Here is a 27,372-nt window from a genome sequence, read left to right as displayed (position 1 = left end):
AAATGCATGTAAACGGCTTTATTAAATAATAATAATAACTACCCATACATCAAATATTAATTAATGCGTACACTATTAAAAAACCGATCAAAATTTGAAATCAAACGAACTTTTCTTACCTTTCTATTTTCTTTTTAGAAACAACGTAGAACTAAGCGTTGATTTCAGCATTCCATTTTATTTTTTAAATCAGATTTTGAAGAAAACAACGACAGGGTTTAAAAGTAGAAAAAACTCTGAAAAATTGACAGCTTTACAAATTATTAATTTTCTATTTTAACGTTTCAGAAATTAACGCCTCATTTAATATTTGCCGTCTTATAAACGTTCGGCAACGTAATTAAAACATTGTGGATGACTTAGGAAAAATATGTCCTTTTCAAAATTTGATTAATTAATAATTCGCCATTCACATGCGTACCATGCAAACGACAAATTATTTTGGGAAATACAGTGGAAATATGGTGATAAGTCAAAATTATATACAGCTCAGCAAAGTGGTGACTCCACACCTACTTAATATCTGACGTGTACAAGAAGACCGTCACCACAAATAGCTGACACGTGTCCAAGTCAAGTACTCGGCATGTGCTCCCCCAAATTTGAAGCGCCGAGAGAACGTCAATTGACGGAACGGAGTTTTCGGCCGCATTTTGATTTGCTTTGAAAGGCGACGTGCATTTGCGCTTCGCCTTCTGTACGGTGTCAGATAGAAGAGACAAAAACGAGAAAAAGCAGAGGCCGATTAAGCGCTTTGTAATAATCTACTACGGAAACAAGATTGCTGTGTAATCTCCACAGCCATTTCTATAGATCGCCCTGAGTTGGTGGCCTCAGCAAGACTTGATCTCGAGACCTCAGGTACAAACTTAGCTATCATCAACAATTTATTTTCTATTTTCTTTTCTATATCGGATCTTTTATTGGGAGTTATTTCTTGCATATTTATAGTCTGAGACATCTCACACTCCATGGAAATGTTCATAGTTCACAGTTCACAGTTTAAATATAAGCTTTTCTTTAATCTTTAATGTTTCGGCCACATTTTGGTATGCTTGATGCCTTGTTATACATTACTATAAATTCTTTTACCAAGAAGTTAGAAATGAATCTGATCTGTTCACACTTCACAGTTCAAATATGTATTTTTCTTTTTAGTACATGTCAGCCACATCTTCCTGTTCTTGCTGCCTCGTTCTTTGTCACTACCAATTCTTTTACCAAGAAGTTGCGAATGGAATCTGATCTTTACCAGGAAGGTGGAGAATTTGAAGCTTTAGGTAAACTATTGCTTAACATCTGTGCCTTCTTGTTCAGTGGCGTTGTTAGATTGAGGCATGCTTGTAGCGAATGTTCTCTTATTCCAAGTTCGCCGTTGCAGCTTTGTTAGGGTCATGCCATTAGCTGTGTAAGGTGACAGCCAGTCTTAGGGTCAATTTGAATGCTTGAGCATCATGCTTAGTCTTTGAGAGACGGCTGTACAATGGTTTTGACTGCTTAGAAGTGTTGTTAACTTCAAAATAATAGATCTTGACGGATTATTTTGATAGCTTTTGGTGCGCGGCTGCAAGTAAATCAGTTGTAGTTGCCGTTTGCCGTAGATTTATGTTTATTTAAGGGACACTATTCTGCAAAAATAGTTGTTTTTGTGACTGTCCATCTGAGGCTCGATCGTCGGTGGGGTTTTGGTGCATTAGGTTAATGTAAGGAACAACGCAAAGCTAACCTACTAGAATATTGTTACATAAGGTCAGTGTAACCTACTTGAATATTGCTACATAGAATCAAGTAAAGGTTGTTACATGTTTATATGTAAGGGCCAGATAGGTAAAATGACGATTCAATGCAGGTCGGGTGACAAGTTTTTCTCAGCAGATGCCGCAGAGAAAAATACGGAGTCATATGTAGTCATTCGTCCCATAACTTTTTAATTACGAGTTCATATCGTAGAAAAAGATTTCTTAAGATATGTTATTCACTGGTAATCATTTTCCGAAAATCATTCTAAATTCATGTTTACAAAATACACGGTACAAGATCAATGTTCCATTTGTTTTTAGTAATCCCCAAAGTTCTAATTGGCAACTCTGGAGAGTCTGCCTCTCATTCCCTTATGTTATTGGCCGTTGGTAATTGAAAACAATTTATAAGCATCTTTTGTAAATTATTGAAAACATCTTTTCATTTAGAAAAATTTAAAAATCTTCTCTTTTTGAGAAAAATTTAGAATTTCTGTGAGGGCATTTTTAAGAAATTATTTCAAAGGCAAACAGTTTTTAAATCGTTCAACGATGAAACATATTTCGAGCGCCTTTCTCTTTTTATAAAATTTCCTGTCGACCAATTCAGCCCTGCGATTTTTGAATTGGAGTTTCGATATTTTCCTTGAAAACATCCTTTGATTTAGAAAAATTTAAAAAGCGTCTCTTGATTAAGAAAAATTTAGAAAGTCTGTTAGGGCATTTTTAGAAATTATTTCAAATTTACATATTTTTTAAATCGTTCAGACGATGAAACATATTTCCAGCGCCTTCCCCTTTGTATAAAATTTCCTGTCGATCAATTCAGCCCTGCGATTATTAATTTGGAGTTTGGATATTTTTCTTGCCTTTTTGAACTTTGGATTACATCAGATCGCCCACACACGAAATGTAGGAGTGGTAGCCCTGTACATGGTACTGTATTCTAAGCAAGCATGCTTTTGCTGAAAATATGCGAATAATTGAGATATAAAGGTACTTAATTTGCACTTGTTTTTAGCAGTTCAGAATATTTGTAATATTTGATCAAATAGGTGGATTTTCAACACTGAGACATTATTGATTTTTTAATCGTAGGAATTTACCGGACCTGTGTAATATAGCCAACCAATGAAAGCTCATGAAATTAGAGGTGGTATTATATGGGGAGTTTTGTTAGCTGTTTCTTTTAATTTGAATGAACCTGATAGACAGGTAACGTGTGTAGCATAGTTACATTTTCGTACTTAGTAGATTTGGTAGCTTGGCCTTGAACAATTTTTCAGGTAGCCGAATTATATCATATCATAAGTAAATATCTGTGAGGACCACTTTTAACATATCATACAATATCTGTGAGGCAATTTTGTATTACAGCAATAATCGTCAACTCATGCCAAATGGGATGAGCAGTTTTCTATTACGTAGAAAGCCCCACTTTCCACTTCCTGAAAGAAATTGAACTGTGTAATATTAAGTAAAATACCATATCCAATGCAAACTTAAGAAGTCTGCAATTCACCAATAAAAAAGAATGGTCATCTCACAAACTTTCTTTAATAAAGTTGAAACAAATATGAATTCTTCTTTTTCTGTTACACATTTGCACATTTGCACAACAGTTATCAACAGATTCCATAGGGACTTCGTGCCATCATGTATCACCATTTCTGTTCCAACTTTGGAAGCCCTTTTCTCTTGCATTAGACTTCATAAATGATAAAGGTGTCAAGGTAACAAATCTAGTTTCTAGTTTTTCTAAACTTTTCTTAAATTTTCTATTCTAGACATTGTACCGAGGAGAGTAATTTGCCCTAGATTACTCTTCAGTAATTTAATTTATTATGGAATATGCAGTCTTAATAAATTAATAAGAAAAAGTGATTGCTCATTAGAAATATGTAAAAATTTCTAAGAGATTATTAAATCTCACATGATTTTAAATTTTTGAAAAGATTAAATGTTATCTCAATAAAATATGAAACTGAACTGTCATCACAGTTAATACAATGATTACACTATATATATACAATATACATATATATTTTAGATTCATAATTTCTATCATTCTAACTCAACAGAGAGTGAATTTGGCTAGTATTGTGATCAACTGTGTTGCACTGACAGTACAATTTTAAGCATAAAGATAAGCGAAACTTATTGATTGGATCTTGGTTAACTAAAAGTCAAATTGTGAAGGTCACTGAGTCAGAAACCATTCTGCAAGATATAAATGTTGTATATTTATTGAGGACACTCCAGTATGGCTAGATAATTGGCACTTCTTATTTGTAAATTTATGGGGAGTTTGCCTTGTCCTTATTAAATCCAGTAGCTTGTTCAGGTTATTTGTTACAGTGTTCCGTTGTTTAGTAGACATTTCTTATTTCTTACCATATGATGATTAAAAAGAAGAAAATAGTTTTTTTGGAGATTAGCTCCTTGGAGTTTCAACAACTGGAGGCATTGCAGTTTTGCTAAATAATTGGCACTTCTTATTTCTGAAAAAAATATGACACTTTTGCTGATTCATGGGATCTGTATAAATCAAGAATAATATAAAGGTAAGATAATACCAAAATAATATTTGAAGTCAAGGATGAGTGCTCTTGCTCCTGCATTCTTCTCAATTTTTAGAATTCAAATTTACAAATGTACTTAACTTGACATGTCAGCCTTAATGTCTAACCCTTACCATGTTGGCCTAACATCACTTGTACTTTCAAAAAGGATCATCAAATAGAAAGATGATAGTTACAGGAAAAATCTTGAGAGATAATCTTTTTGTTGATCTTGTATCTTATAGCGATCTTCTTTCTTTAATGAGGATGGTGAAACAGGATGTCTTTGTGGCTTCGTCTACAAGAAATTCTGACAAGAGAATCATTCTGTTGATCTTGTGTCTTGAATTGGTTTTGTTTTATTTTTTCACAAAAAAAAGTAGTGTTAAGAGCAACATATTTGTTTGTAGTGAAGATTTGTTTTTTATACTGTATGGCTGTAATTTAAATTCTTTTGTGAATTTGCAGATGTTGACTGATATGGGACAAGTTTATTGTGAACTACCTGCAGAGAATCTCTCTGATCAAAGTGATATCCAGGTAGGCATGTCTTTGACCCAACACAACAACTTTATGCCTATAGTCACAAATTAATAGGGAATGAATTATCATATTTTGTTGTTGTTTTGTTTTCTAATCACTTTGCGCTGTCTAAGTATGAGAAGTGTATTGTCATGTAATTGACAATTGTTAATTACTGGATTATATTGTTCCTTGTTGGAAGATGAACGGAAGTTTTGCCACTAATACTGCCATTATTATTGCTTTAGTTGATTTGATAGTCTCAATATGTAGGATAAGTTCTACTTCTAATTGAGAATCTCTGCATCACACATTATGGATTATAGTAATGCTTTTTCAGTTGTAATTTACGTTGCTGTAGCATCAAATTATGTTCTAATTCAGTTGATGTAACAATGACAGATTGAGCCTGCCTCCCAGCTTCTTGATCATGGTTCAATCTCATTTGGTAGATTTTCAATCGAATCACTAGCGTGGGAGAAATGGTCATCCTTTTCACAGAATAGATGTCTGGAGGAGGTGCAAAGATGCTCAGCACCAGGCTCAGTTGCCAAGAAGAAAGCTTACTTTGAAGCTTACTACAAGAGAATTGCAGCCCAGAAGGCTTTGCAAGAGCAGGAGGAGCTCGCTCAAAAAGCTTCACATGAAGCATCTCAGCAAGCATTGCAAGGGCAAGAGCAGTCAGATTGGCATTTTGAGGATGAAAACAACTCCGATAAAAGTTATAACCATCATTTTTATGAAGATGTATCTGGTCTGCAAACTCCTGAACAAAATGGCTTCATTAGTGAAGACCCCACTATACAATCTCATGACAATGCTACATATTTTCAAACTTCTGAACAGTTAAATGAAGAGGTTGCTGTTACTAGCTCTATTAATTTTGATGGCTCGTCCACAGCTCATAATCACGAAGATGCAACTGTTTTACATACTTGTAAACAAGAAAATGATGGCAACTTTGTAAACTGTGACAATATATTGCAAGTTTCAAACAAAATATGTGCATCTTCTGACATGATTGGAACATTTGACAATGAGATTGCTAATGAAGAAATTGGAGAAGAGGCAAACCAGCTTGTTCATTCACTATCAGATGAGTTCCAGCATGAAGAATTGCTTGGCGAGGATCTATATTTGAAGAATGAGACACAAGTACAGGAAGACAGTGATAGAGTTGCATTTGAAAGCCAAACTGATGCTCTGATACTGACTGCAGTGACTGAAAATGGAATAGCTACACCAGTAAAGCATCATATTGAAGAATTAGGAAGAACAGATGAGATTTCAGAGGAAGTTGAGGAGAAGGTGGCTTCTGAAGGAAGTGGGAATAAAATGACATTTGACCCCAAACCTCTGTTACTAAATGGAGCAACGAAACCAGGGGTATTTGAACCAAAAGAACATGATATCCAGGAAATAGAAAGAAGAGATGGAGTCTTTGAAGAAATAGAGGAGAAGAAGATAGTTTCTATACACGCTAATGTAGTTTCAAAGAAATCAAAACAGTCAAAAGAGTCCACTCTCAAGGTAAGGTCTATACATCTGCAGGCCATTGCTTAATGAATATTGCTTATATTCATGAACATAGGTGTCATTTGTATAAAGTTTAATGGTTTATTTTATTACCCGATTTTCAGGAGTCTGCTGCTTCTTGCAAGCCGAAGATAACAAAGGATCATAAACTACATTCTCCAATAAAGGTGTCGGTGAATTCACCTCAGATATCAAAAAGTCAAGTTTTATCTGGGTTGAGGTCAACTGGAAATTCTACACCTCGGGTATCAAAAAGCCAGATTGCAACTGGGCTTATCTCAGGCAATTTGACATCTCGAATGTCAAGAAGTCAGATGTTATCTGGAGTGACCTCAGGAAATTTCACACCTCGAAGGTCACAGACTGGGCTTCCATCTGGGTCAACATCCTCAGGAAAGGCTATCCCAAGGACCTTGCCAAAAACAGAGAGTGTTATTGTTTCAAAGGGTAATAAGATTGGAGGAGATAAGCGAGAGGGAGATAGATCTACTAATTGTGTGAATAAGCTGCCAAATATGAGAGCATCACAATCAAATTTTACTGTTCCTCGACCATTTTCTCTTGCGACAGACAAAAGAGCTTCAAAAACTCAAAATGATACGGATAAGGAAAGTTCAAAGCCAGCAGCCAAGGTTCTTCAAAATAGAATAAACGTTCCAAGAAGTGGGAAAACCGAGGTATAAAATGAAATGTGTGAAATCTTTTTATTGTGGTATCAATTTTGAATCTTTTTATTGTGGTGATCTAATGTGTGAAATTATTTTATTGTGATTTAAAATTTTGTATCATTCATTTTAAAACTTTGATAAGCATTTACATTCATAAATTAATTGAAAGCTGAGGGTGATTTAATTGAATGCTTGTATACAATCTGTGCCGTTTGAACTTGTTTGTATGTACATTAATAAGTAAGGCCTTGAAATAGAAAGCTTTACAATTGAGATCTAAGCATACACACACATTCTAAGTGACAGTAAAAATGCTTTTTACGTGTTGTTAATGATAAGTAACATGTTTCTTCAGGTCTCTTCTAATAAAGCATCAAAATTACCTGTTACGAAGGACTTTCATTTGGAAGATGGAAGGTAATCCTATACTAACACCATGAAATTAACAATTTTGTTGCATGTCAAGCAATTATATTAATCCAATATTAAATATTCTCTTTCTTTAAATTCACAAGATAAATTTAGGTTTCTTTGTTTCAGGAAATTTGTTAGCTTACATTTTGGTTAAATTCTGTTTTGAATCAAGAACAGGACTCACAGAGCGCCAAAAATTCCTGTAGTGAACAATTGTAATAAAGAAAAGCAGGCTAAAGACCAAGGGGGCTCAACTATATCAGAGTAATGTCCATATTAAAACTTTTTGACTTTTTTCTTTGCTTGACTCAAAAGTAGTTTTGGAGTCATATAAAATGAAAAACTAAATGCAGTGATGTTGTGGCTATGTCTATAAGTTCAAAATATGATTTTACTATTGAAGTGCTAAGATCCACATGCATAGAGTCCCTTCTATGTGAGTATTGATATTAAAAAAATGAAATTGCCTATACTACAGGTGCAGCTCATCTCTTGGTATTGTCAAGCCAAAACCAAGTCCTAATGTGGGAGGAACAACATTTAGCTTCAGAAGTAATGAAAGAGCAGTAAAGAGACAAGAGGTAAGGCATCCTAAGCGCAATGTATTATGGTCTACCCTCTAGTATAGGAAAACTTGAAATGCTTAGTAGCTTATCCGTGTAGCAGAACTTGTATTTAATGTTTTCTTTGTAATTAGACATCATGATATTTATCCTCTGCACGTTTCTTCTTTTAAACTACCCAAGGTCTCAAATTGAAAGACAAGAATATGGTGATAGTAGCACAAAGCCACAGATGACAACTGGAAAGAGGAATACCTTCTCCATAATATTATCCATATCTACTCTGTCAAGCTTGTCATGTGGATAAGTCTTTTAACATATGTCATAAATGAATTTCTCTTGACATCCTCTTGACATTTGCTTTATTTGCCAATCAAAATTCTTGTCAGTGCAACTTTGTTTTAAGGTCCGATTGCTTGTAATTTTCCACATTTGGTGTCCTCTGCAAAACATTCTGAAACTCTGCTTAGATGGAGTACGGCTATTCCCACAAGAAGAAGTTAATCCATTGTGTCACTTCAATATTTTTTAACCCTGATTTTTTTTTCAATCTATTGTATTTGGTGGCATTCTGCAATGGTAGAGATGTTTGAGATGAATTATGGAACTTTAATGTAAACCATCTTATGGGGAATATGTTGACTAGAGATTCATTTGGAGCTCTCCTTAATGCTTCCTCCAAGTTTTTCAAATAAAACTATAGCCAAGGAGCATTGTAACAAATTAAAATCTCTTAGTCCTAGTCATTGGTATTTGAGTGTAGTGTTGGACTTTTTCAAGCTTGGACTGTGTAGCAGGCCTTCACCTAAAATTTGCAACAAGTTGCCTGATAGTGGGAATTTAAAGTTTGAGTTTGTAAACCATGGAATTTTTCAGAAGTTCAAATACTTCTTACCTGATTTTTTTAAATGACAGGCCCAAACAAGCTTTAAATCTCTTAAATTACCCTCATAGAATGTACAGTAGCAAATAGAACTTCTAAGCCAAGTGGCAAACTTAGAGTGCACATATTTGAACTCTAAGCCTCCTGCAAAGTACAGAAATCTAGGAAACTGCAGCATCGCTTCTACAAGGATAGCTTCTCTAAATCTGTAACAGTGTATCATCTTTTCACTCTTTCATCAGCTGTGTTCTACATAAATTCTTCTTGGGACTTTGCCTGAAATTGTGTACGCTGTTGGCCTTGCTTTTGGTTCTTCATATCTTCTCAGTTAAGAAAATATCATCAGTTTTCTTATCTAGTAAATTTCATCCTCCTAGTTAGAAAATATAAAACCACTATTAGACTAGTAACATCAAAGCTATGGAAGCCAAATCCAGAAAAACATCTCACACAGCTGGAATGAAGAATTTTGGAAACAAAAAGTACCAAACAGAAAACCAAACATAGAGAATCAGATCATTATTAGTTATCCAGGGTATAGGCTTCCCTCCACGTGCCTCAACCATCTGATTTATAACTTTAGCTGTATAAACATTCAAACTTCAGGTTGTTAGACAATAGCTTGCTATTGTATAATCTAAATTCTAGACAACAGCTATTTTCAGCTGCAACACTCAAGGCTTCTCAACGATCCTTTCAAATTTTCGGAGCTCAGGTTGAACCTACTCAACACTGAGGACATTTATTGCTTCAACAATTCCTTCAAATGTTTAGACATCTTGCCAAACCTACTCAATGCTGAAGGTGTTTTATCTTATTTTTTGTGATTGCTAGTCCCCATTTGTATCCATTTATGCTTTACTATCTTCCTTTGAATGGTCCAAGCAAGTCAGCCTTTCAGGACAAATATTGTTCTCTGCATGTCCTTTGAATCTCTTTTCAATTGCTGTCGTTATCTTTAGTTCTTTAAACTTATTTTAATTTGTGAATATCATCATCCTAGTGTAAAAACAGAACCATTATAAGTCAAGAGCATTGAAGTTGCGAAAACAAAACACCAAAAAGATGTTTCAGAATCTCAGATAACTGAAACAAGATTTTTTGAAATGTAGGATACCTAACAGAAATAAAAACTACAGAATTATATCACCATCTCTTCCGTTTAGACAATCTTACTGTAAAATTTTACTATTATTGAAGTTCACACTTTGGATATTCAAACATCATCTTGCTACTGTATCTTCACCAGCAGCCATGTCAGCTGCAACATTGAGGACTTTACATCTATCCCTTCAGAAATGCTTGGATCCATTGCCAAATCTACTCAGTCAATTTTCATCTTTTTCATGTGATTTGAATTCCTCTTTGTCTTACCATCTTCCATCACGTATATTGTCCGACCAAATCTGCAGTGAAGTATGAATATCTTATGTCGCACTTAATTTGAATTCCTTATAAATTGATTTAGTTATCTACAGTTCTTTCGCAAGTATTGAGTTCATTATCCTATTGAAAAAACAGAACCATTATGAGAATAGGAATATCAACAGTTAAAGAAGCAAAACTCCAAAATATGTCCCACACAACTGAAATAAGATTTTGGGATGCGAAAGGTAACAAACAAAAAAGTCAAGCGTACACAACCTGAACACTATCACTTCTCCAAGGTAGAGGTTACTCTTTCCTTTCAACTTCAATCTGATTTAAAATTTCAATAATCAATACCTCTCTTTGCCCTCATATTATTTCCTTCTCATTACCTCAGTTATCTTCAAGTTTTCTGACTATTGAATTACCTCCTAATAAAAATTCAAAAAATAGATCCAGTAAAAGCTGAGTTACTGGGTTCGGTCCCCTAGACCCCTGGTACTGGTCCGGTCCGGTCCTGGTTTGGGGTTCTGGTCCGGTTCGCCCGTGGTCCGGACAGGGTTCGTGATTCACAGGCCTGGTTCAGACCAGGTCGAACCCAGGGGTCTGACAGCCCAAAAATGTTTTTTTTTTTGCAAAATTTAACTATTTTTGAATTCCACCACATAAAAAATTAAAATATAATCCTAAAAGTGAGTTTTAAAACATTAACTTGGCTCATTTCACACAAGCAACATGACTACAAGCAAGGGGAAATGAAGATGTGGGATATAGAGCCAGAACATACTGATTTGGATGCTTTCACTTCTCAGCTTGTTGCATTTGATGACTCAGATAGCAAGCAAACTTAAAGTGCAAGTGCAAGTGTGAGTGGCATTGGCATTGGCATTGATTCATCTAATGCCAATGTCAATGATGAGGAGGAGGAGAATGAGGATGATGAATTAGAAAATCCATTTGATGATCAAACTTTAAATTGTTGAAAGTTGAAACAATGATACTTGAATATTTTATCATTTTGATATTAAACTTGATGTATATGATGCTGTTATGGTATGATCATGATGCTATGATTACAAGTTTATGTTGGTTTTGTTGTTTATATGATGCTATGTGACATGCTATTCTTAATTCATGCTTATAGGCTGCATATATATATATATATATAATTTACATGTTTTTGTACTAACTAACCCAAACGAACCCAAACCCCTTTTCAAAATTTTGCCGTACTGGTGTACCGGTTCTTCGAACCCGAACCAGTGCCCAAACCAAACCGGCAAGCTAGAGTAAAAGTCAAATGTGAATATAAGGCATGTGGTTGGAGGGAAGGTCATTTATTTGAGCCAGTGGAAATGTTGGGCGTGCTTTTTGACTACATGAACATGTGATGCAGTGAATATCCTTCATCATTTCATATGATTGTATTTAATGGAAGTTGCATAATACATGGATATGTGTGCCTCGTCAAATAACTGTGGGTTAGATGAATCCAGTAAGGGTTGTAAGTAGCATTTATGGGTTTAGGTCCACCTATCCATGTTTCGTATGTGCATGGTGATTGAATAACAATTGTTTTAGGGACAAAGGGACCAGATGATAACGGAAAATTTTCCACAAAGATTCTGATGTCAACCTTATCCACATTTTATGTGATGTTTCCACTGTGTGCACTTTCGTGTTATTGGTTATGTCTCACTATGGTTTACCTTACATCTTTAAGGTTATAGTAAACCATTGTGCACCTTAGGCTATGCAAACATGAAATGGATCTTTACTATTACATTAAGTGATAGTCAATGGTTTAGTGCTCAGAACAATATATGCTATTGCACATTGGAAGCCTTCAAATCTTGTAGATTCTTTGTTGGGGCAAGCTAATTCCTTCTATGTTATTCCAACTTCATAGTCCTTCTATGTTATTCCAACTTCATAGTCCCTGAGCATGCCATGTGCATGTTCTGCATCTCAATTGCTCTCAAGGAAACCCAATCTTGTTATGTGCACCATTTAGCTGGAATATAAATCATACTTGTTTCCAAATCATCTCTTGTTCAATTCAACATCAAATAGTTATACGCATGTTTCTCCCTTAGGGCATGTTCAGTTCTTTTTCAATAGAGCATTTATTATCCAATGTGTCGCCCCCTTAGAGCATGTTCGATACCTCTGCCATAGAGAATTCCTTATCCAATGTGTTGAATATAACTAGGCAAATTCTTCCCTCTTGTGCCAAGCCCATGCCTTATGCTATCAGCCTTCATCTTTGTGGACAACAGCTTCCATGATGCATGCTGTTGTTTTCCTAATTGGTGAAGAGAAAGAATGCTGTTAAACCTATGCGGGAAAAGCAACGCTAATAGAATCTTAAAGTTATCAGAAACAAATAATTGCCCACTCACAGTATAACAAGAGAATTTACTTTGGGAAAAACTTAAGAAAAAAAAGACACAGTGAAAACAAGACTCACTCTATCAACTAAACTGTTCAAAATAAATAAGATATTTTGCATGGTCTATAAATGGTGTAAAACATTCCAAGTAAACACATCTGTAACACTTGACCCACATTAATTTTGATATTCATGGTCAATATTTTTGCAGCATTGAGATGAATGTCGTGCTTTTTCACCATACATGCATGCAACATATCCAACATTAGATCTGCCCAAATGTAAAGCTGCAATAGCAAAATAATGTGCATTTGCATTAGAAAACACGAGAAGATCTTTCCAGTGTTTCAGTTAGATGTAGTTGAATATAAAGATTTATTTCTTTGATGTGATGATATTAGATCCACTCCATCCCTCCTCTTTCCATCAAAGCAAAAATAAACCTGTTAAATATTCTTCCACAGAAAAGTTGCTTGAGAAAACAGAAACCCCACACTGCAACTTCCTCAGATTTTATTTTCCACAAGAATGCCAAACCATTTCTCTGAAACAATTCTTCCACATAAACTCTTTCCACCATGCCACTTGTCTCCCTGGTCTCTAATGACAAGTCAATTAGTGACATGTATGCTCAACATCAAATTGAAAAGTTAGATGTGAAGGAGTTGGTCAAAACATTATTGAATAACTCTTTTTCATATGAACTTTGTTGATCAACAGCACACTTGCTCTATTAGATCTGTGCTTCAATACCTCAATAGGCACCATGAATACAAGATGAGGCCCTTGATAAAGAAACCAAAATATTAGGAGGTTCTTAAATGATAAGCACAACAAATCCAAACCATTGAGCATTAAGTTGTTGTCTTCAAACATACCAAATGAGGCTGCCATATCAAAGCCGAAGAGCCTTTCCCACAAACTGTGCTTGCTGTTCCAAAACCTCAAAATATGTAAGATTACCTACATAGCTGCCATGAATGCAACATGTGACTGTGGAAAGAAAGCTAAAATGTTAGGAGGTTTCTAGATAAAATGCAGAAGAAACCCAAACTCTCAAGCATTTAATGGTAGTCTTTCTATACACTGAAAGACACTCACATATCAATCATTCAATGGCACTCACGTGAAGGGTGCAAATGGTTCAAGAATTGATGTGTAATATTTATAGCTACAGAAAATTAACACAATTTCAACCAAAAAGTAACTGGCCATCTAAATAACCATACTCTTCCATGTACATGCAACCTGTTGGTTTATAAATAACCAATGTATGCAAATAAACTTACACCACACACCACATAAACCTGTGTAACTATGGTGCTTCTTTATTATTGATAATGCATCAACAACTAAAATAATGGCGACAATTTCCCATTATTGCCAAGGGGGCAGATGATTTTACTCCACCACTCCTCTCCTTGCCTAACATCTGCTCTAACAATACACTAAAAGAAGGGAAAGCATCTCCTCGCATGCATATGTTGTGTGCTTAGAGGCATGGAGCTCAAACCTGCTCACTATAAATGCTTTCAATCACTAGTATCTAAAAAAGCTACCCAGGTCACAAATAATTAATACAATGCTTATACAATGAGTAAATGGGCATCAGTAGAATGGTTGCATTTAATATATTAGCTCAGCTACTCTCAGTTGTACAGATGTCTCACAATTATTCATTCAGCATTGATCACCAAATAAATACAAATGGATTAAAGAATAACTGAATAGGCTAATTTCTTTGCCACCAACTCCGAGGGCTCAATCATTTGTTCAGTCCTTGCAACATTGATTTTCTCTCAAGCTCCATTCATTTTGGGCTGCATATCGTCACCTCTAAGACTCGTGTGTCCTTTTGCTAAACGTGAGTTCTCTTCAATGTTATCGTGCAATTTTTGTTCTAGAAATTCATTGTTTGCATTTAACAAAAATGGTAAAATTAATGTTGAAGATCTTCCTGAACCTTTTTTGTGTTTTGTGGTGAAGTATGTCTCTTTACATTCTGCGAATTAAACAAATCCTTTATTAGAGGAGCAGGGATGGAACAGATAGGCTATTTTAATTAGAAAGTACTGGCTATTTTAAGAAATATCACATGTCATTGCCTATTTAGGATTAACCATTTTCAGCATAATTTCAATTTTTGTTATTAAGGGATTATGTAAATTTATATGCAAATTGTTTGACACATTTTTTTTTTTCTAGTTTTATACGAAATTGGGAGAGAAGATGAGTGCCAAGGAAGCAGAGAAGAACCAGTTGCAAGCAAAGACACAGGTTTGCCTTTGATTCATCTTTATTACCCGAAAACGATGAGGATGTGTTATAAATATTTCAATTATATTATGAATTTACAAAGCTCTAAACCAAGGGTACCATATTGCCACCCACACCTCCACTGGTACTGTAGTGGCCTTCCTATTATGAATCTGCGTATGATACAGCCCAGATATGGTGCCCCATATCATATTTGCTACCCACACCTCCACTGGTACTGTAGTGGCCTTCCTATTACTAATCTGGGTATGATACAGCCCAGATATGGTGCCTCGTATCCAAAATGTGAGCAAATGTGGAGCCCTGCAGATACTTGTGGATTTGGCTTTCTAGTGGAATTTGTCATATTCAAGTTAATATATAAAACAATAAAATATATAGACATTAAAACATTAATTGAAAAAAAAATTGAAATGTACAGAAAACCCTAATTTTTTTTTTGAGTCTAATCGCAAGTGGAGGTTGGCTGGTGGATTCATTTTCGTTTTCCCTATTTATTTTCTGTTTTTTCAGTATTTATAGATGCTAAGAATTCCAAATGCATTATGGGCTATTATTGTGGGGGAACCCCACCGGTTTTGCATGATGTCTCATGCTGGAAATTTTTTCCAGTTATCGTGTGATGGTTTCCGTTGCAGGCCTCGAGGTACTCTTGATTACACAACTGCCTTGCTGCAGCGACGGATCTTTACCATCCACTTTTGCTGTCCGATTTTCCTGTCAGTTGTTGGGTTCTGCTAAAGTTTTCATGTGGCAACTTGACAAAGCATAATCAGGCCCTTTTCCACAAGGCAAATATAAACAATATCAGATTTGAAATGGCGTCACCTTAATGCCCAGATAATTAATTGATAAACCTGTAGATTTTTTTGTTGTAGTTGCATATGCCTTTGAATGAGCTAGCGGATTGGGCCTGTTAGAGATGGTATTTAATGTACTTGAAAGGGCTCTTCTATTTTCAAAGGACCTCTTCTTAAGATTCGTTACTTCAAAACACCTTAACCGTATAAAAGTCTAGGGGTTAAAAATCTACTCATGGTTTGGATATACAAAAATAATAGAAATCTGTTTAGGGGTTTGAAATAGTATGAGGGAATCCTGTGTATACATAAATGTAAATATAATTCCTCTCTTTGGTTCATGGTCAGGATTTGTAAGAAGGGTAAAATTTCTCTAAATTTTGAATTGATTTGGAGGCTGGCAAATTTCATATATTGGTAACTTTCTAATTTTATGTTTAATCTTTGTTTTTTTGGTTTTGAAATACCAATAGAGGTATGATCTGTTGTACCCTTGTAATATAAAAAAATAGATAATACCAGTCCTCAATAGACAACCAAAACTAGCCCATCTTTCTTGGCATTTCATTCTCATTATTTTTATTCAGATCTAAAATGTTCTAGGGTTTCTTAGTTTTATTTATTTATTATTTTGTTCATCTTTTCGACAGATGTTAAGAAAGCACAGGATCTTTAAAGCTATAAATGTTTATATTGTGAACTGTTTTCTGGTATCGCTTTATTTCATTAGATTTATTTTATTTTTATATTTAAATTTTAAATTGTCCATTTGGATATAGTACCAGGCTTTAAGTATATTTTTCTTTGTCTTTAGTTTTCAATATCATTTTTGTATTCAGACAAATTTAACATGGACACTTGTATCTGGCCTTGTTTGTTTAGATACATCTTAACAAAAAAATAAATGTCTAATAATTTGAATTGCTTCTTTAACATATAGGACCAGATCAGTTTTATTTTCTTTAGTTTTTTTGTTCTTTTTAGATAAAATATTGTGCCTTTAGGTAAGAAATTAAGAAATTTTAGTATTAGATGACAATACTTAATCAAATTTACCATAAGATTGTGTCAACGAAAGTATCAACTGCTAAATTTAGCATTCACAATGATAACTCTCAGAAATTCAACATCATATGAATTTGAAAATCACGAAGAAAAACAGAATCTTTCTTTCGTTCAATTCCTTGTTAGATTCTTCCTTGAATTTTGCAGTATTTAAAAAGTTGTAATGGATGTCTCAGAAGATTGTGGGGGAGACAGGGAAAATGTTCTTCTACTCAGAAATAAGTCTCGCTTAATGATGGGAGATTCATTTTCAAACAGTAATTTTTATTAAAAACTTGTACAGAGTTGATAGAAATCTCAGGGGCCCTTCCACTTGAAAGAGCTTATGCTTAACATAATTTTCAAATTAATTTACCATGGGAAGGATGAATAAAGTTTGGCATGCGTTTCAAGGCTTTTATTTACATGTTTTCTTACCTCAATTCTCCCATTGTGTAATTATTATTATTTATAATTACGGTTTTGAAAAGTCGACTTTAAGCTTTGAATTAGGTGATGGCATTTGGCACTGGATAAAAACCAACTTTTAGGAAAGACTCATACGGATATGCCCTTGTTGGTGTAAGCCTTGAGTTGTTCACTTAGAAATGACTGGGAAAAATGTTACTGAATGCATTGTGAAGTTTGGGTTTATGACACTATTTTTTCCATTTTTGTTTACATTAATCTTTCCTCTTTACACATTTTTTGAGTTGTTTTCATATGAATTTATGCAATAATTAAAAAACAGCTGTATATGCTAATATATATATCATATATGTAATCCTTGCTCTTTACATAAATTTTTATTGGCTTAAAAAAATTGCATGAGTAATAACATTAAAATTTGGAATGGATGGTAAGTAAGCTTTTATTACAGTTTTGGAATTGAAATAAGAAGTGAATTCATTTGAGGTTATCTTATTGTAATTATCATAATGTAAATGGTAGATCAATATGTTCTTTGATGATTTGTGTTCTAAAATTCCAGGTTGATAATATTGACTATAAATGAAATAAAAAGAATATTTGATGTGTATAGATTCTTATTTGTGCTCAATGCGAGGGAAAGTAGTTTCTTTTGTATCTTGATGTCCAACAATCCTTGCATCATGTCCTTTTAGAGAGGTAATGCTCTATTGTGTAGGTGATCAGGTTTATCTTTCTCCTGCAGGCTGGCAGGATCATGCTTTGATACCATTTGTAATGTCCCCTAATTGGGAATGCCCTAATTTAGCCCTAAATTTCAATTTCCAAATAAACAAGCTGGGTTAGAAATACCTTTCACCTGATTGAAGCCCTTCAATAAGCAGACTATCTTAATTAAGCATCATTAAGTTCATAACAGAAATATCAATTTAATCATAAAGCATTTTTAAAGATGTTTGGAAGGCTCAACCATAGGAGAGCATAGGATAGGGTGTCTCGGATTGTAATGCCCCGCCAAGAAACCTTAAAGGATTCAACTAAAACTCTCGAAAAGAGTGCAAATATATATTTTTTTAACATTAAAGAACTTAAAGATGCATTAAATTAAATATTGCAATAACATTTGTACAAGCGGAAGACTTAACTTAAAAACCTAAAGGGTTTCCAACGAAGATTACTCGATTAATCCAATGAACATTAAGGTTTATTAATCCAATTAACAATGAGAATCATTAAACCTACTCATGACATAATGTTTATCACATGAACATAGAAATTAAATTCCATAAGAGATTAGCCTAGCGTAATTGAATATATATACAACTGCCATTAGCTACATTCATCATAATCCGTATTACTGCATCTAATTGATAACTTCATACATGCAATAAGATTAATATCACCTAAATTACATTATAAATTTTAACCATAATGCCATTCATACATCCAAAATAAAAAGGAACCAAATGAACACATACACCATACAACACCAAAATTGATATCGGAGTTCATCCTTAATGGGCTACATCTTCGGGTCTGCTTCAAGTGCAAGACCATTCTATTAAATAAAAGGTGAAAAATACATAAGGTTTACATCAATTACATCCTGCCATCAAGGCATACAAAAACAAATAATACATATGACCACTTAGGGTCCAAGAGATACATGAATGATCCAAGGAGAAGAAAGAGGATCCATCTGAAACATGATATGGAGTAAATACAAGAGAACAATTGGAGCACCAGTGAAACTAAATCCTCGCAATCCATCATAAGCGTCACATGATCTAACATGAATATCAGGTACTCACAAAAAGCATAAACAAACAGATATGACTCCCACAATAGTGCTCCAAGCAAAAGCAACACAAACTGCACACTAGTGAACATAAGGGGAGAGTGTCATCACATAGCTTGGTATGGTTACCCTGCTAGGCCTCCATAGGTCCCGACCCCCATCCACTGGGTTACCTTGGTAACCTCTCCCGAACCTCTGGCTCCATCCAAGTCTCATGTGGACCCAACACATCCTTTCGTGAAAACAAGGTTGTTGGTTTGCCATTCTTGGCCTTCTCACTGCATCCTAAGTCTGTACTAGCACTCAACCATGAGCGAGGCACAATTATCTTATTTAGTGTTTCCATCTACCAAAACCCCTAATAAATTATTGAGTTATCATTTTCTTAGACAAACTTTCGATGGGTTATCCTACTTATCACTTTGGGCGCGACCCCCACTCGAAAGCCACTCTCACATATGACACTTAACCACAAATCAGATGAACTCCCAAAACCAAGGTATACACAAGAAATAGTATACGAAGTTCAAAGCAATAGAAAACCACTTGGCCAAACAAGCCCTTGCCCACAGTTAACTAACTGACGATTCCTTGACTAGAGACATGACCAGATACGTTAACAACCACATGAAACAGCTAAAACATATATCCAAGGACTTGCAGTTTTGAAAGCAAATGCAAATACAGTAACTGAAAATACACATCTTTGCTACTCTAATATTACATTAATATTTCCATTTCGTTTAACATACAATTTGGCCAAAGTTTTCTAATCCATCTAAATTTTCAAAATACATTTGAAAAATCACAATTTCTTAATAAATTAAACTCCAAAGTTACAATTATATAATTTTGCCTATTTTCCAATACGTATAAAAAAATAATATAAATTAATCATTATTTCTTTAAAATGAAAATATCATTAAATTTCCAACTATATCTATTCATCTCCAAATTTCCTCCAAATAATATCATTTAATTTTCAAATTTCCCAAATAATATATTATTTAATTTTTCAAAATTTCCAAATAATATATTATCTAATTTTCCAAATTTCCAAATAATATATTATCTAATTTTCCAAATTTCCAAATAATATAATATCTAATTTCAAAATAAAATAATCATTTCTCCCTTCTTAAAAAAAAAAAATATATCTAATTTAATTTTTTTCTCAATCCAAATATATTTCCTGCATAAAAAAAAATAAAAATACAAAACTATATATATATATATATATATATATATATTATTTTAAAATTAATAAATATTAAGAACCTTTTTTTTTTAAATAAAATAAAAACTTCATTAACTTTTTTCTAACTTTTTCTTTCTTTGAAATAAGAAGCCACCCACGTGGGCCTCCCTTTCCAAAGGGGAAGGCCTGTGGAGACCATGTCTTGGTCTCCCCACAGCCTTGGCATGGCCTCCACAACATTGGCCATGGTTGCCCAAAAACACCCCCTCACAAATAATTTTTTTTTTATATTATATATTTTTTAAATTTTGCAAAACAACAGGGTGCTCTGGAAGCCCATCTCTCCTAAGCCCAAAGGCAGCACCCTCTGTACCCCCTTGGTCTTGTGGGACAATCTGGTCCCACCATGAGATGGCGTACCTAGGAGAGTACCCCATCACCGTACCCCTCATGTAATCCTCATTTCTTCTACCATTGCTGAGAACATTCAAAATATATGAAGGATCCAGTATTATTCAGACATTCTACATATAATAAATAAGCTACAGAAAAATCATTAGTCAGATACAATATATAATCAATCATAGCAGCAGTGCATTGTAATCATTAGTATGCAGAGATATATGTATATTGATAACAGCATTTGCTATGCTATGCACAGGAGACTCATACAAAACTGCAATATTCAGTTGAACTGCTGAGTGTTTAATATCTTATGAAATACCAAGTCTGATGATTTGATGCCTCCTTGGAGCGATAAGGCTGTTGTATAAGTATCTTCTCCTTCATTGGTGAAGAGTCATGTCTGCTTGTTCATAAAGTCATAACCCTCCTCTCAAAAGACGTCTCTTTATCTTATGTATCCCATCCTTTCTGGCCCCTTGGTGAAATCGCACTTAATTGGTGATTGGTTAATAACTTAATACATCAATCTGGGCGCTAATCGATGGATAAATCAGTTAGACATTAGTTAACACATTAACAGGATATTAATATCCTTTATGCAAGATCGCTACCCTTGTTGTCATCTCATGGGGGTCTCATGGAGAGCGTTCCTTAGTTAATCCGTTCCTCATAATTAGCATCAACCAGTTTGTTCATTTCTTCCTGCTGTTGGTCTGAATGGGTTTTTTTGAAAAATTGTGACGTTTTGTGTCGAAGACAAATTTCTCGTAAGGGTGAGAGTATAGATGTCATGACGGGGATATGACACAGGATGAGAATCCTTCTCCCCTTTTAATCCTTCTTGGGTATACCTTTTTTTATCATCTTTCCTCGTGTTCTTGATGAACACCAGATTTTTTTTTCTGTTCCACTCTAGCATAAGTACTTTTTGGTCTGGATTACTGTTGGATGAAATTATCACAAAGCTTCCCAAAATGGGAGGCATCTCACAAGCATAGAAACCCCAACATTAAAGCTATGTGCACAAACCAGAGTAACCCGGGGACGTGTCCCCGACCTGAAAACCCCCGTCCCCGTCTCGGGGACGTTTCGGGGACTTGGGGACGGCCAGGAGACGTTTCCCCCCGTCCCCAAATTGCCCTGTATTTTGAGGGGACGTCCCCGAAACGGGGGGACGCCTGCCCTAGCTCTGGGGGACGTCCGTACGTCCCGGGGACGGCTGGGACGTCCCCAATCCATCCCAGGGATGGCTAGACGTCCCCCATATCTAAGACCCTTAAAAAATATTAAAAAAATTATAAAAGTTGTATTTTCAATTTTTTATTTAAATTTTCTAATATAGGGCCCCTTATTAATTCAAATTATTAAAAATTAAAAAAATTAAAAGATAACAATAATTAAATTTTAAATTTACTAATTTAATTCATAATTTTGACAATGAAACTATATGGCAGCAGTGTAGCCTTTGGGCATTTTGACATAGAGATTAGAAAATCGCCAAACTCGGCGAGTCAATAGAAAAATAACACCCAACGCCTTTATTAAAGAATAAGTTTTGCCCCTTGACCCCGCAAGGGGTGATGCCTCTTGACCCCACCTTGGGGGCGCTGCCCCCAAACCCCGTTGAAAAATATGGGGGGAAACTGTGTCGATAGAAGTAGGGAAAATTTAACCTCCGAGTCTATTGATATGCATATTGACAATGTGAATGAATTGAAATTCTGATTTATGAATGCATAATTGCATATTGTCTATTGAGTATTAACAATGTTGTATGTTCAGAATTTACATTCTAAAATGTTTTCAACTTTTCATAGTATCATACACATGCTATATCCATGTTTTATTGTTTTCATATGAATATAATGTATGTATGCATGCTTTATCCATGTTTTCATATGAACATTTAGAATTTTGAAATTTTCCTATATATTTTAAATTTTTCCTATATTTTATATAGCCGTCCCCTGCCGTCCCCAAATTTGGCAAAAAAATTTGCCGTCCCGGAAACGCGTCCCGCCGTCCCCTGCCGTCCCTGCCGTCCCTGTCCCGGAAACTCGGGGTAACTCTGGCACAAACTGATCATTGCCCACCTTTATCTTGATAGCAACGAGTTGATCTTGAAGCTCAAAAATCTTCATAAGGTAACTGGCCACTGTCTATATTGCTCACGTGTGTTGGCACTGTGTTTGATCTTTAGCAATATCTTGTGGGAAGAATTCACACTTTGATACAGAGTGGTCAAGGCATCATACCTCACATTCATTGTCTTCTTTTGTGATGTGATGGATCAAATAGTCCTCCATCGAATCTAAGGTGATTTGCCTTGCCTTGGCCAATATTTCGTTATGTTGGCCATCTCAACAAGATTGGTAGGAGGCACAACCTTTGTCTCCATAAAACTCCAAAGATCAATCTTCTCTAGTAGCACCTACAATTTACCCTTCCAAGGTGTAAAGTTGGAAGCACCCTTTAGATGGTCATTCTCTAAAAGTGAGATTAGTCATACCTATAGCTTCTCATAAATCTAGAAATAAAATATGGACTGGAAGTATTGTGTTTTTTATTAAATCCTTTATGTCTGGGCATTACCATGTACTATTACAAGACTTCTAAATAATCAGCATTTCTAATATCCTAAATAGTAAATAGTAGCCATATCCACATCCATTTTCTAGTAGCATAGGTGAATTTAAAGCCTTCAACTATTTTATAAGGATGGAAATGGCTCGTTGGTTTGAACGTAGAATATCTTCTATATAATTGATAAATAACAGTCAATTTTGTCCACAATTCAATGCAAGTGATAGATATCCTAAATTCCTAATATTACTGTACCAATATCCTATATTATGAAACAGAACAATCCATTACCTTCCTACTACAATATTTTGAGACTTCAAGGTGAAGTTTCATTAGAGGCTATGACACACTTGGCATTTAAACCGTAAACATTTAGATGGGGGTAGAAAATCAATAAGTTAAAAATGAAACTAAGGCCCTGTAGGAATGCCTCTGGGTTTAGTAAGCTGATGATTATAATGTTTCAAGTTTCAACAGTTTGAATAAACTATTACTGGCAATGTCTTGATTGGAAACCAGAATTTCACAGATATCGTGATTGCCTTGAGGGTAAGTCTTCCAAATTTGAAAATCAAAATCACTGGTATCTGACATATATGGTAGCTTATTGTGGCTGATTTGAGGGTTAAATCTTCCATATTTGTAAATCAAAATCATGTTTCACTGCTTCTGATTCAAATCACAGCTATACCAAAATCAGTGACATTAACCTTAGGCATGCATGTACTAACTACTAATTGAAAATAATTTAACAGAAGGGGATTCTCATATCTTAGAATTTGTTTTGAAATTCAAATAGATATGCCTGCACGTTAATCGTCTGTCTTTAATCATGTGGTTTCTGTGTATTCAAACAAAGTACATAGGCTATTTAGAAAACAGAAAGTAAGCAAAAGCAGTGTCCTCTGCTATGAATGACATGATAGGAAGGACACTCCAGTGCTGGAGGCATAGGAAGTCAGAAAAAATCTGAATGGTTGAACCCGAAAAGGGTTTCATGTCTTCCCAACAATACTGCACCTTAAGACGTGAGAGCCTAGAATCATAGATGTCATACTTGCCTACTCGCTAGTAAAATATCAGACGAGTTTTTGAACCATTTACTTGCCATAGATTTGCTGACTTTCTGGCGAGTACTTGTCGGATTTTTGGCAAATACTTGATAGAAACTCAGTGAGTTCGATAAAAAAAACTTGTCAGACGTATTAAAATGTGAAACATGGAAATAACACACAAAAATTGGAAAAAATAATTTTAAAAAGTCATGATTTTGTCCAATAAATGCACAAATGTCCCTCACAGTTCCTCACATAACATTTGGGAAAAAAATATTCTCCATAAAAATGTGCCAAACACCTAATTTCTCTCGTAAGTGATAAAATTGTGAAATGGTGTGCTACAAGAAGTTTTGTGTGGTTTTAGAGGTCTTAATTTGGGCTTGGTGGTGGGGGCACTGCTCCTCGACCCCCACAAGGGGCGTTTTCCTTCGACCCTGCTGGGACTCCATTGGGATCTCCACTCCTAGACCTCCACTAGTTATTGGGATCTCTTCTCATATAGGAATAGATAGCTTAGACAATTATCTTTGTCACTATCATAACATCATTGATCAATGATGAAGTATCGTATTATGAGTACAAAAAATTCAAATGACATTATTATTATAAAATATAATACCTTCAGCCTTGCACAAGAAAGGTAGAAAACAAATCAGAGGTGTTCATTGATTTGGTTGAATTAGAGCCACGGATACATCCTTCAATGTTGAGTGAGGAACCACAACAAAGTGCAAAGATTAGAGCCTCCCAAGTTTTCACTAGACTAGGAAAGAGGAAGACGTTAAATTTTGTAATATGCAATTTATGAATGATGATAATGATTTTCAAAAGCAGTTATCATAAATTAATAATAGTTGTTAAGTAACTATTGTATCAAGATTTTACATGATGATGCGATTTTGTATTCATTTTGTATCCAAATGAATCAAATTTAATAGAAAACGCCATTGTACTCATTGGCTATTTTTCCTCCTTGAATTTTACAAAAAAAATTGTGTTTTTAAATAAATTTAAACAATTTTTTGCTGCCAAGTTTTTTTTTTTGCGCTCAGTCCGAAGTTCCAACTATGCCTAGAATAATCATAATAGGCATGTTAAGAGACAAAGCTACAGGAAAAAAAAATATATATTGATTATTTCATCTCCGGAAGGCTGAAAGAGATATCATCACTTAATTTTCTAAGAATGTCTAAGATGTACTAATATTTCCAAAACAATCATTCAACTTAAGCATTTTTCTTCCCTTGAAAATATTTCAATTTCAAATCATCTCATCTTTGCAAACTGTGAAATCAATCTTATATTTGACCTTTACGTAAATTGCTAATGTGTTGTTACGAGGTTGAAGACAATTTGATGATCTCCGGTACTATGCACTCAGCACTTAGCACAAAATCTGACTGATCCAGGTTTCTGAAACTTATACCGTGTGCTCTTTTTGTTGATATGTTTTGCTTGGTAATCCTCTTGTAGGAAGAAAAGGAGGCTGAATTAATAAAATTGCGGAAGAACTTAAAATTCAAAGCCACTCCAATGCCCAACTTCTATCATGAAGGAGTTCCTCCTATGGCAGAAATAAAAAAGGTGCACAACGTTGAACCCTGGATTACTGAATGTGTACCACCATATTTTCATTTTGTTAATTATTAATTAGTTCTAGTAGATGCCTTGTATGTTAAGTTTCGATTTTAAGCTTTACTATTCTTGCAGATAGTACCTTTTTAAAAAATCACTACGATTTAATGTACTTAGTTGCTGTACTTTCTGACAGTATTTTGTTGATAACTTGATTGTTATTAGATTCCACCAACTTCTGCAACGTCTCCAAGGTTTGGAAGGAAGAATACAGACCGTGGGACAAATTTGAGTAAGTCTCTCCAGGTTTTTAAGACTGTGCCTGATCAAGAGAACAAGAACAGCGGCTTGGGAGAGAAACACATTTATATGTCAGGTGTAAATAGAGACGCTTTGCCAGCTACCAATAGCAGTTCATTGTCTAAGAAGGTACCAAGCTCTTCAAAGTCCCAAATGAAGAAGGAACTAAGACACGTTCTTTTTAATGATTTAAGTAAAACAGAAGGTAAAAATCATTCTGAAGGAAAAACTTCCTTAAAAAAATCTGAAGCTGATGGTGTGAAATTAGTAAGTACCAATTTAACGGAAGATCCATATCCTTCTAGAGAAAGCAGTGTGCCTGCCTTGAGTAGAGAAGCCAAAAAGACTGGTATGGACAGCTTTAATACAATTCCCAAAGTTCTGAATGCATCTCAGGATATGGATTCAACTGAAGATTCACAAATTTGAAAGGTGCAAAATGGATGAACAGTGCAGCAAGGATAAAGAAAACAATAATATCCATACCATTTTGAAGAGTTCCTTTCTTCAGAAAGAGCATAGAAACATTCATTAACCTTCGCTCGTAGTATTGAGTGGCAAAGGAATGCAAGCCAATCGTCGATTCTTCACAAAGGTCTCAGATGTTTAGATGGACTGGAATATGTTAAGCCAGAGCTCAAGGTAACTCTATAGTGACATTTTCCTTTAGGTATACAGACTGTCTCTTTGTCTGGATAGAGGCTATAATCAATACGTGAGAAGTTTTGAGACCACACTTATTTGGTGAGACCTGGTACTCATGGGAATTTATCTCTACGTATTCTCATACATGCAAGGACAATAGTAGATATGATTATGGGATTTGGTAACTGGCTTACTAGTGTGTCATACAGTGGGTTATGTATCAGATCACTGCCATTTGAAATGCTGTTAGTCTACTCATGAGCTTTAGCTGTGATGGGCCTTACAAAAAGGGTCATTTTCTGTCGAATGCAGGTCATATTCTCAAAGATCTTTTACCTTATAGTTGCCAAGCTCTATTTGTCTTTCATTGCTGTAGGCATATCTGTTCAATAGCAAAGACATTTGTATATTATTATTATTGAATATTGGCTTGGAATTTGGGGGAATATGTTTTCTCTTATAGCTGGTAAACTCAAAAGGGCTTTAAAATTATAAAAGTGCCGATGTTGAGTTTATCTTTATCAACATGTATCATGTTTGTATGTTTTCTTCTGTGACTTTTAACAATATGTTATTTTCTTGTTGAGTACGTTAATTTAGAAGCATATTAAACA

The 27,372-nt window shown here is 34.8% G+C and overlaps 1 protein-coding gene across 3 annotated transcripts; it reads left to right on the top strand.

Moving 5' to 3' along the window:
* Positions 1-618: 618 nt before the first annotated feature.
* Positions 619-27,372, top strand: LOC131060118 (uncharacterized). Of its 3 annotated transcripts, none has more exons than XM_057993223.2 (10): positions 619-861; positions 4,769-4,840; positions 5,225-6,352; positions 6,463-7,035; positions 7,382-7,443; positions 7,618-7,704; positions 7,919-8,021; positions 14,852-14,923; positions 25,712-25,822; positions 26,039-27,372. In XM_057993223.2, the coding sequence occupies exons 2-10, from the start codon at positions 4,769-4,771 to the stop codon at positions 26,540-26,542; spliced, it is 2,712 nt and encodes a 903-aa protein (XP_057849206.2). In that variant the 5' UTR covers positions 619-861; the 3' UTR covers positions 26,543-27,372. The 3 variants fall into 3 exon arrangements, with proteins under 3 accessions (XP_057849206.2, XP_057849209.2, XP_057849208.2); XM_057993226.2 differs by lacking the exon at positions 619-861 and adding an exon at positions 1,027-1,049; XM_057993225.2 differs by lacking the exon at positions 619-861 and adding an exon at positions 1,124-1,280.

This window comes from Cryptomeria japonica, chromosome 3, assembly GCF_030272615.1.
Source record: "Cryptomeria japonica chromosome 3, Sugi_1.0, whole genome shotgun sequence".
In the NCBI taxonomy this organism is placed as follows: domain Eukaryota; kingdom Viridiplantae; phylum Streptophyta; class Pinopsida; order Cupressales; family Cupressaceae; genus Cryptomeria; species Cryptomeria japonica.
Note: the sequence above shows the minus strand (reverse complement) of the source record. Positions and strands in the feature narration are given on the sequence as shown.

Coding starts and splice junctions, on each gene's coding strand:
- LOC131060118 (XM_057993223.2), top strand. CDS start 4,769: ATGTTGACTGATATGGGACAAGTTTATTGTGAACTACCTGCAGAGAAT. Junction 6,353..6,462: donor CAAAAGAGTCCACTCTCAAG/GTAAGGTCTATA, acceptor CCCGATTTTCAG/GAGTCTGCTGCTTCTTGCAA. Junction 7,036..7,381: donor CAAGAAGTGGGAAAACCGAG/GTATAAAATGAA, acceptor ATGTTTCTTCAG/GTCTCTTCTAATAAAGCATC.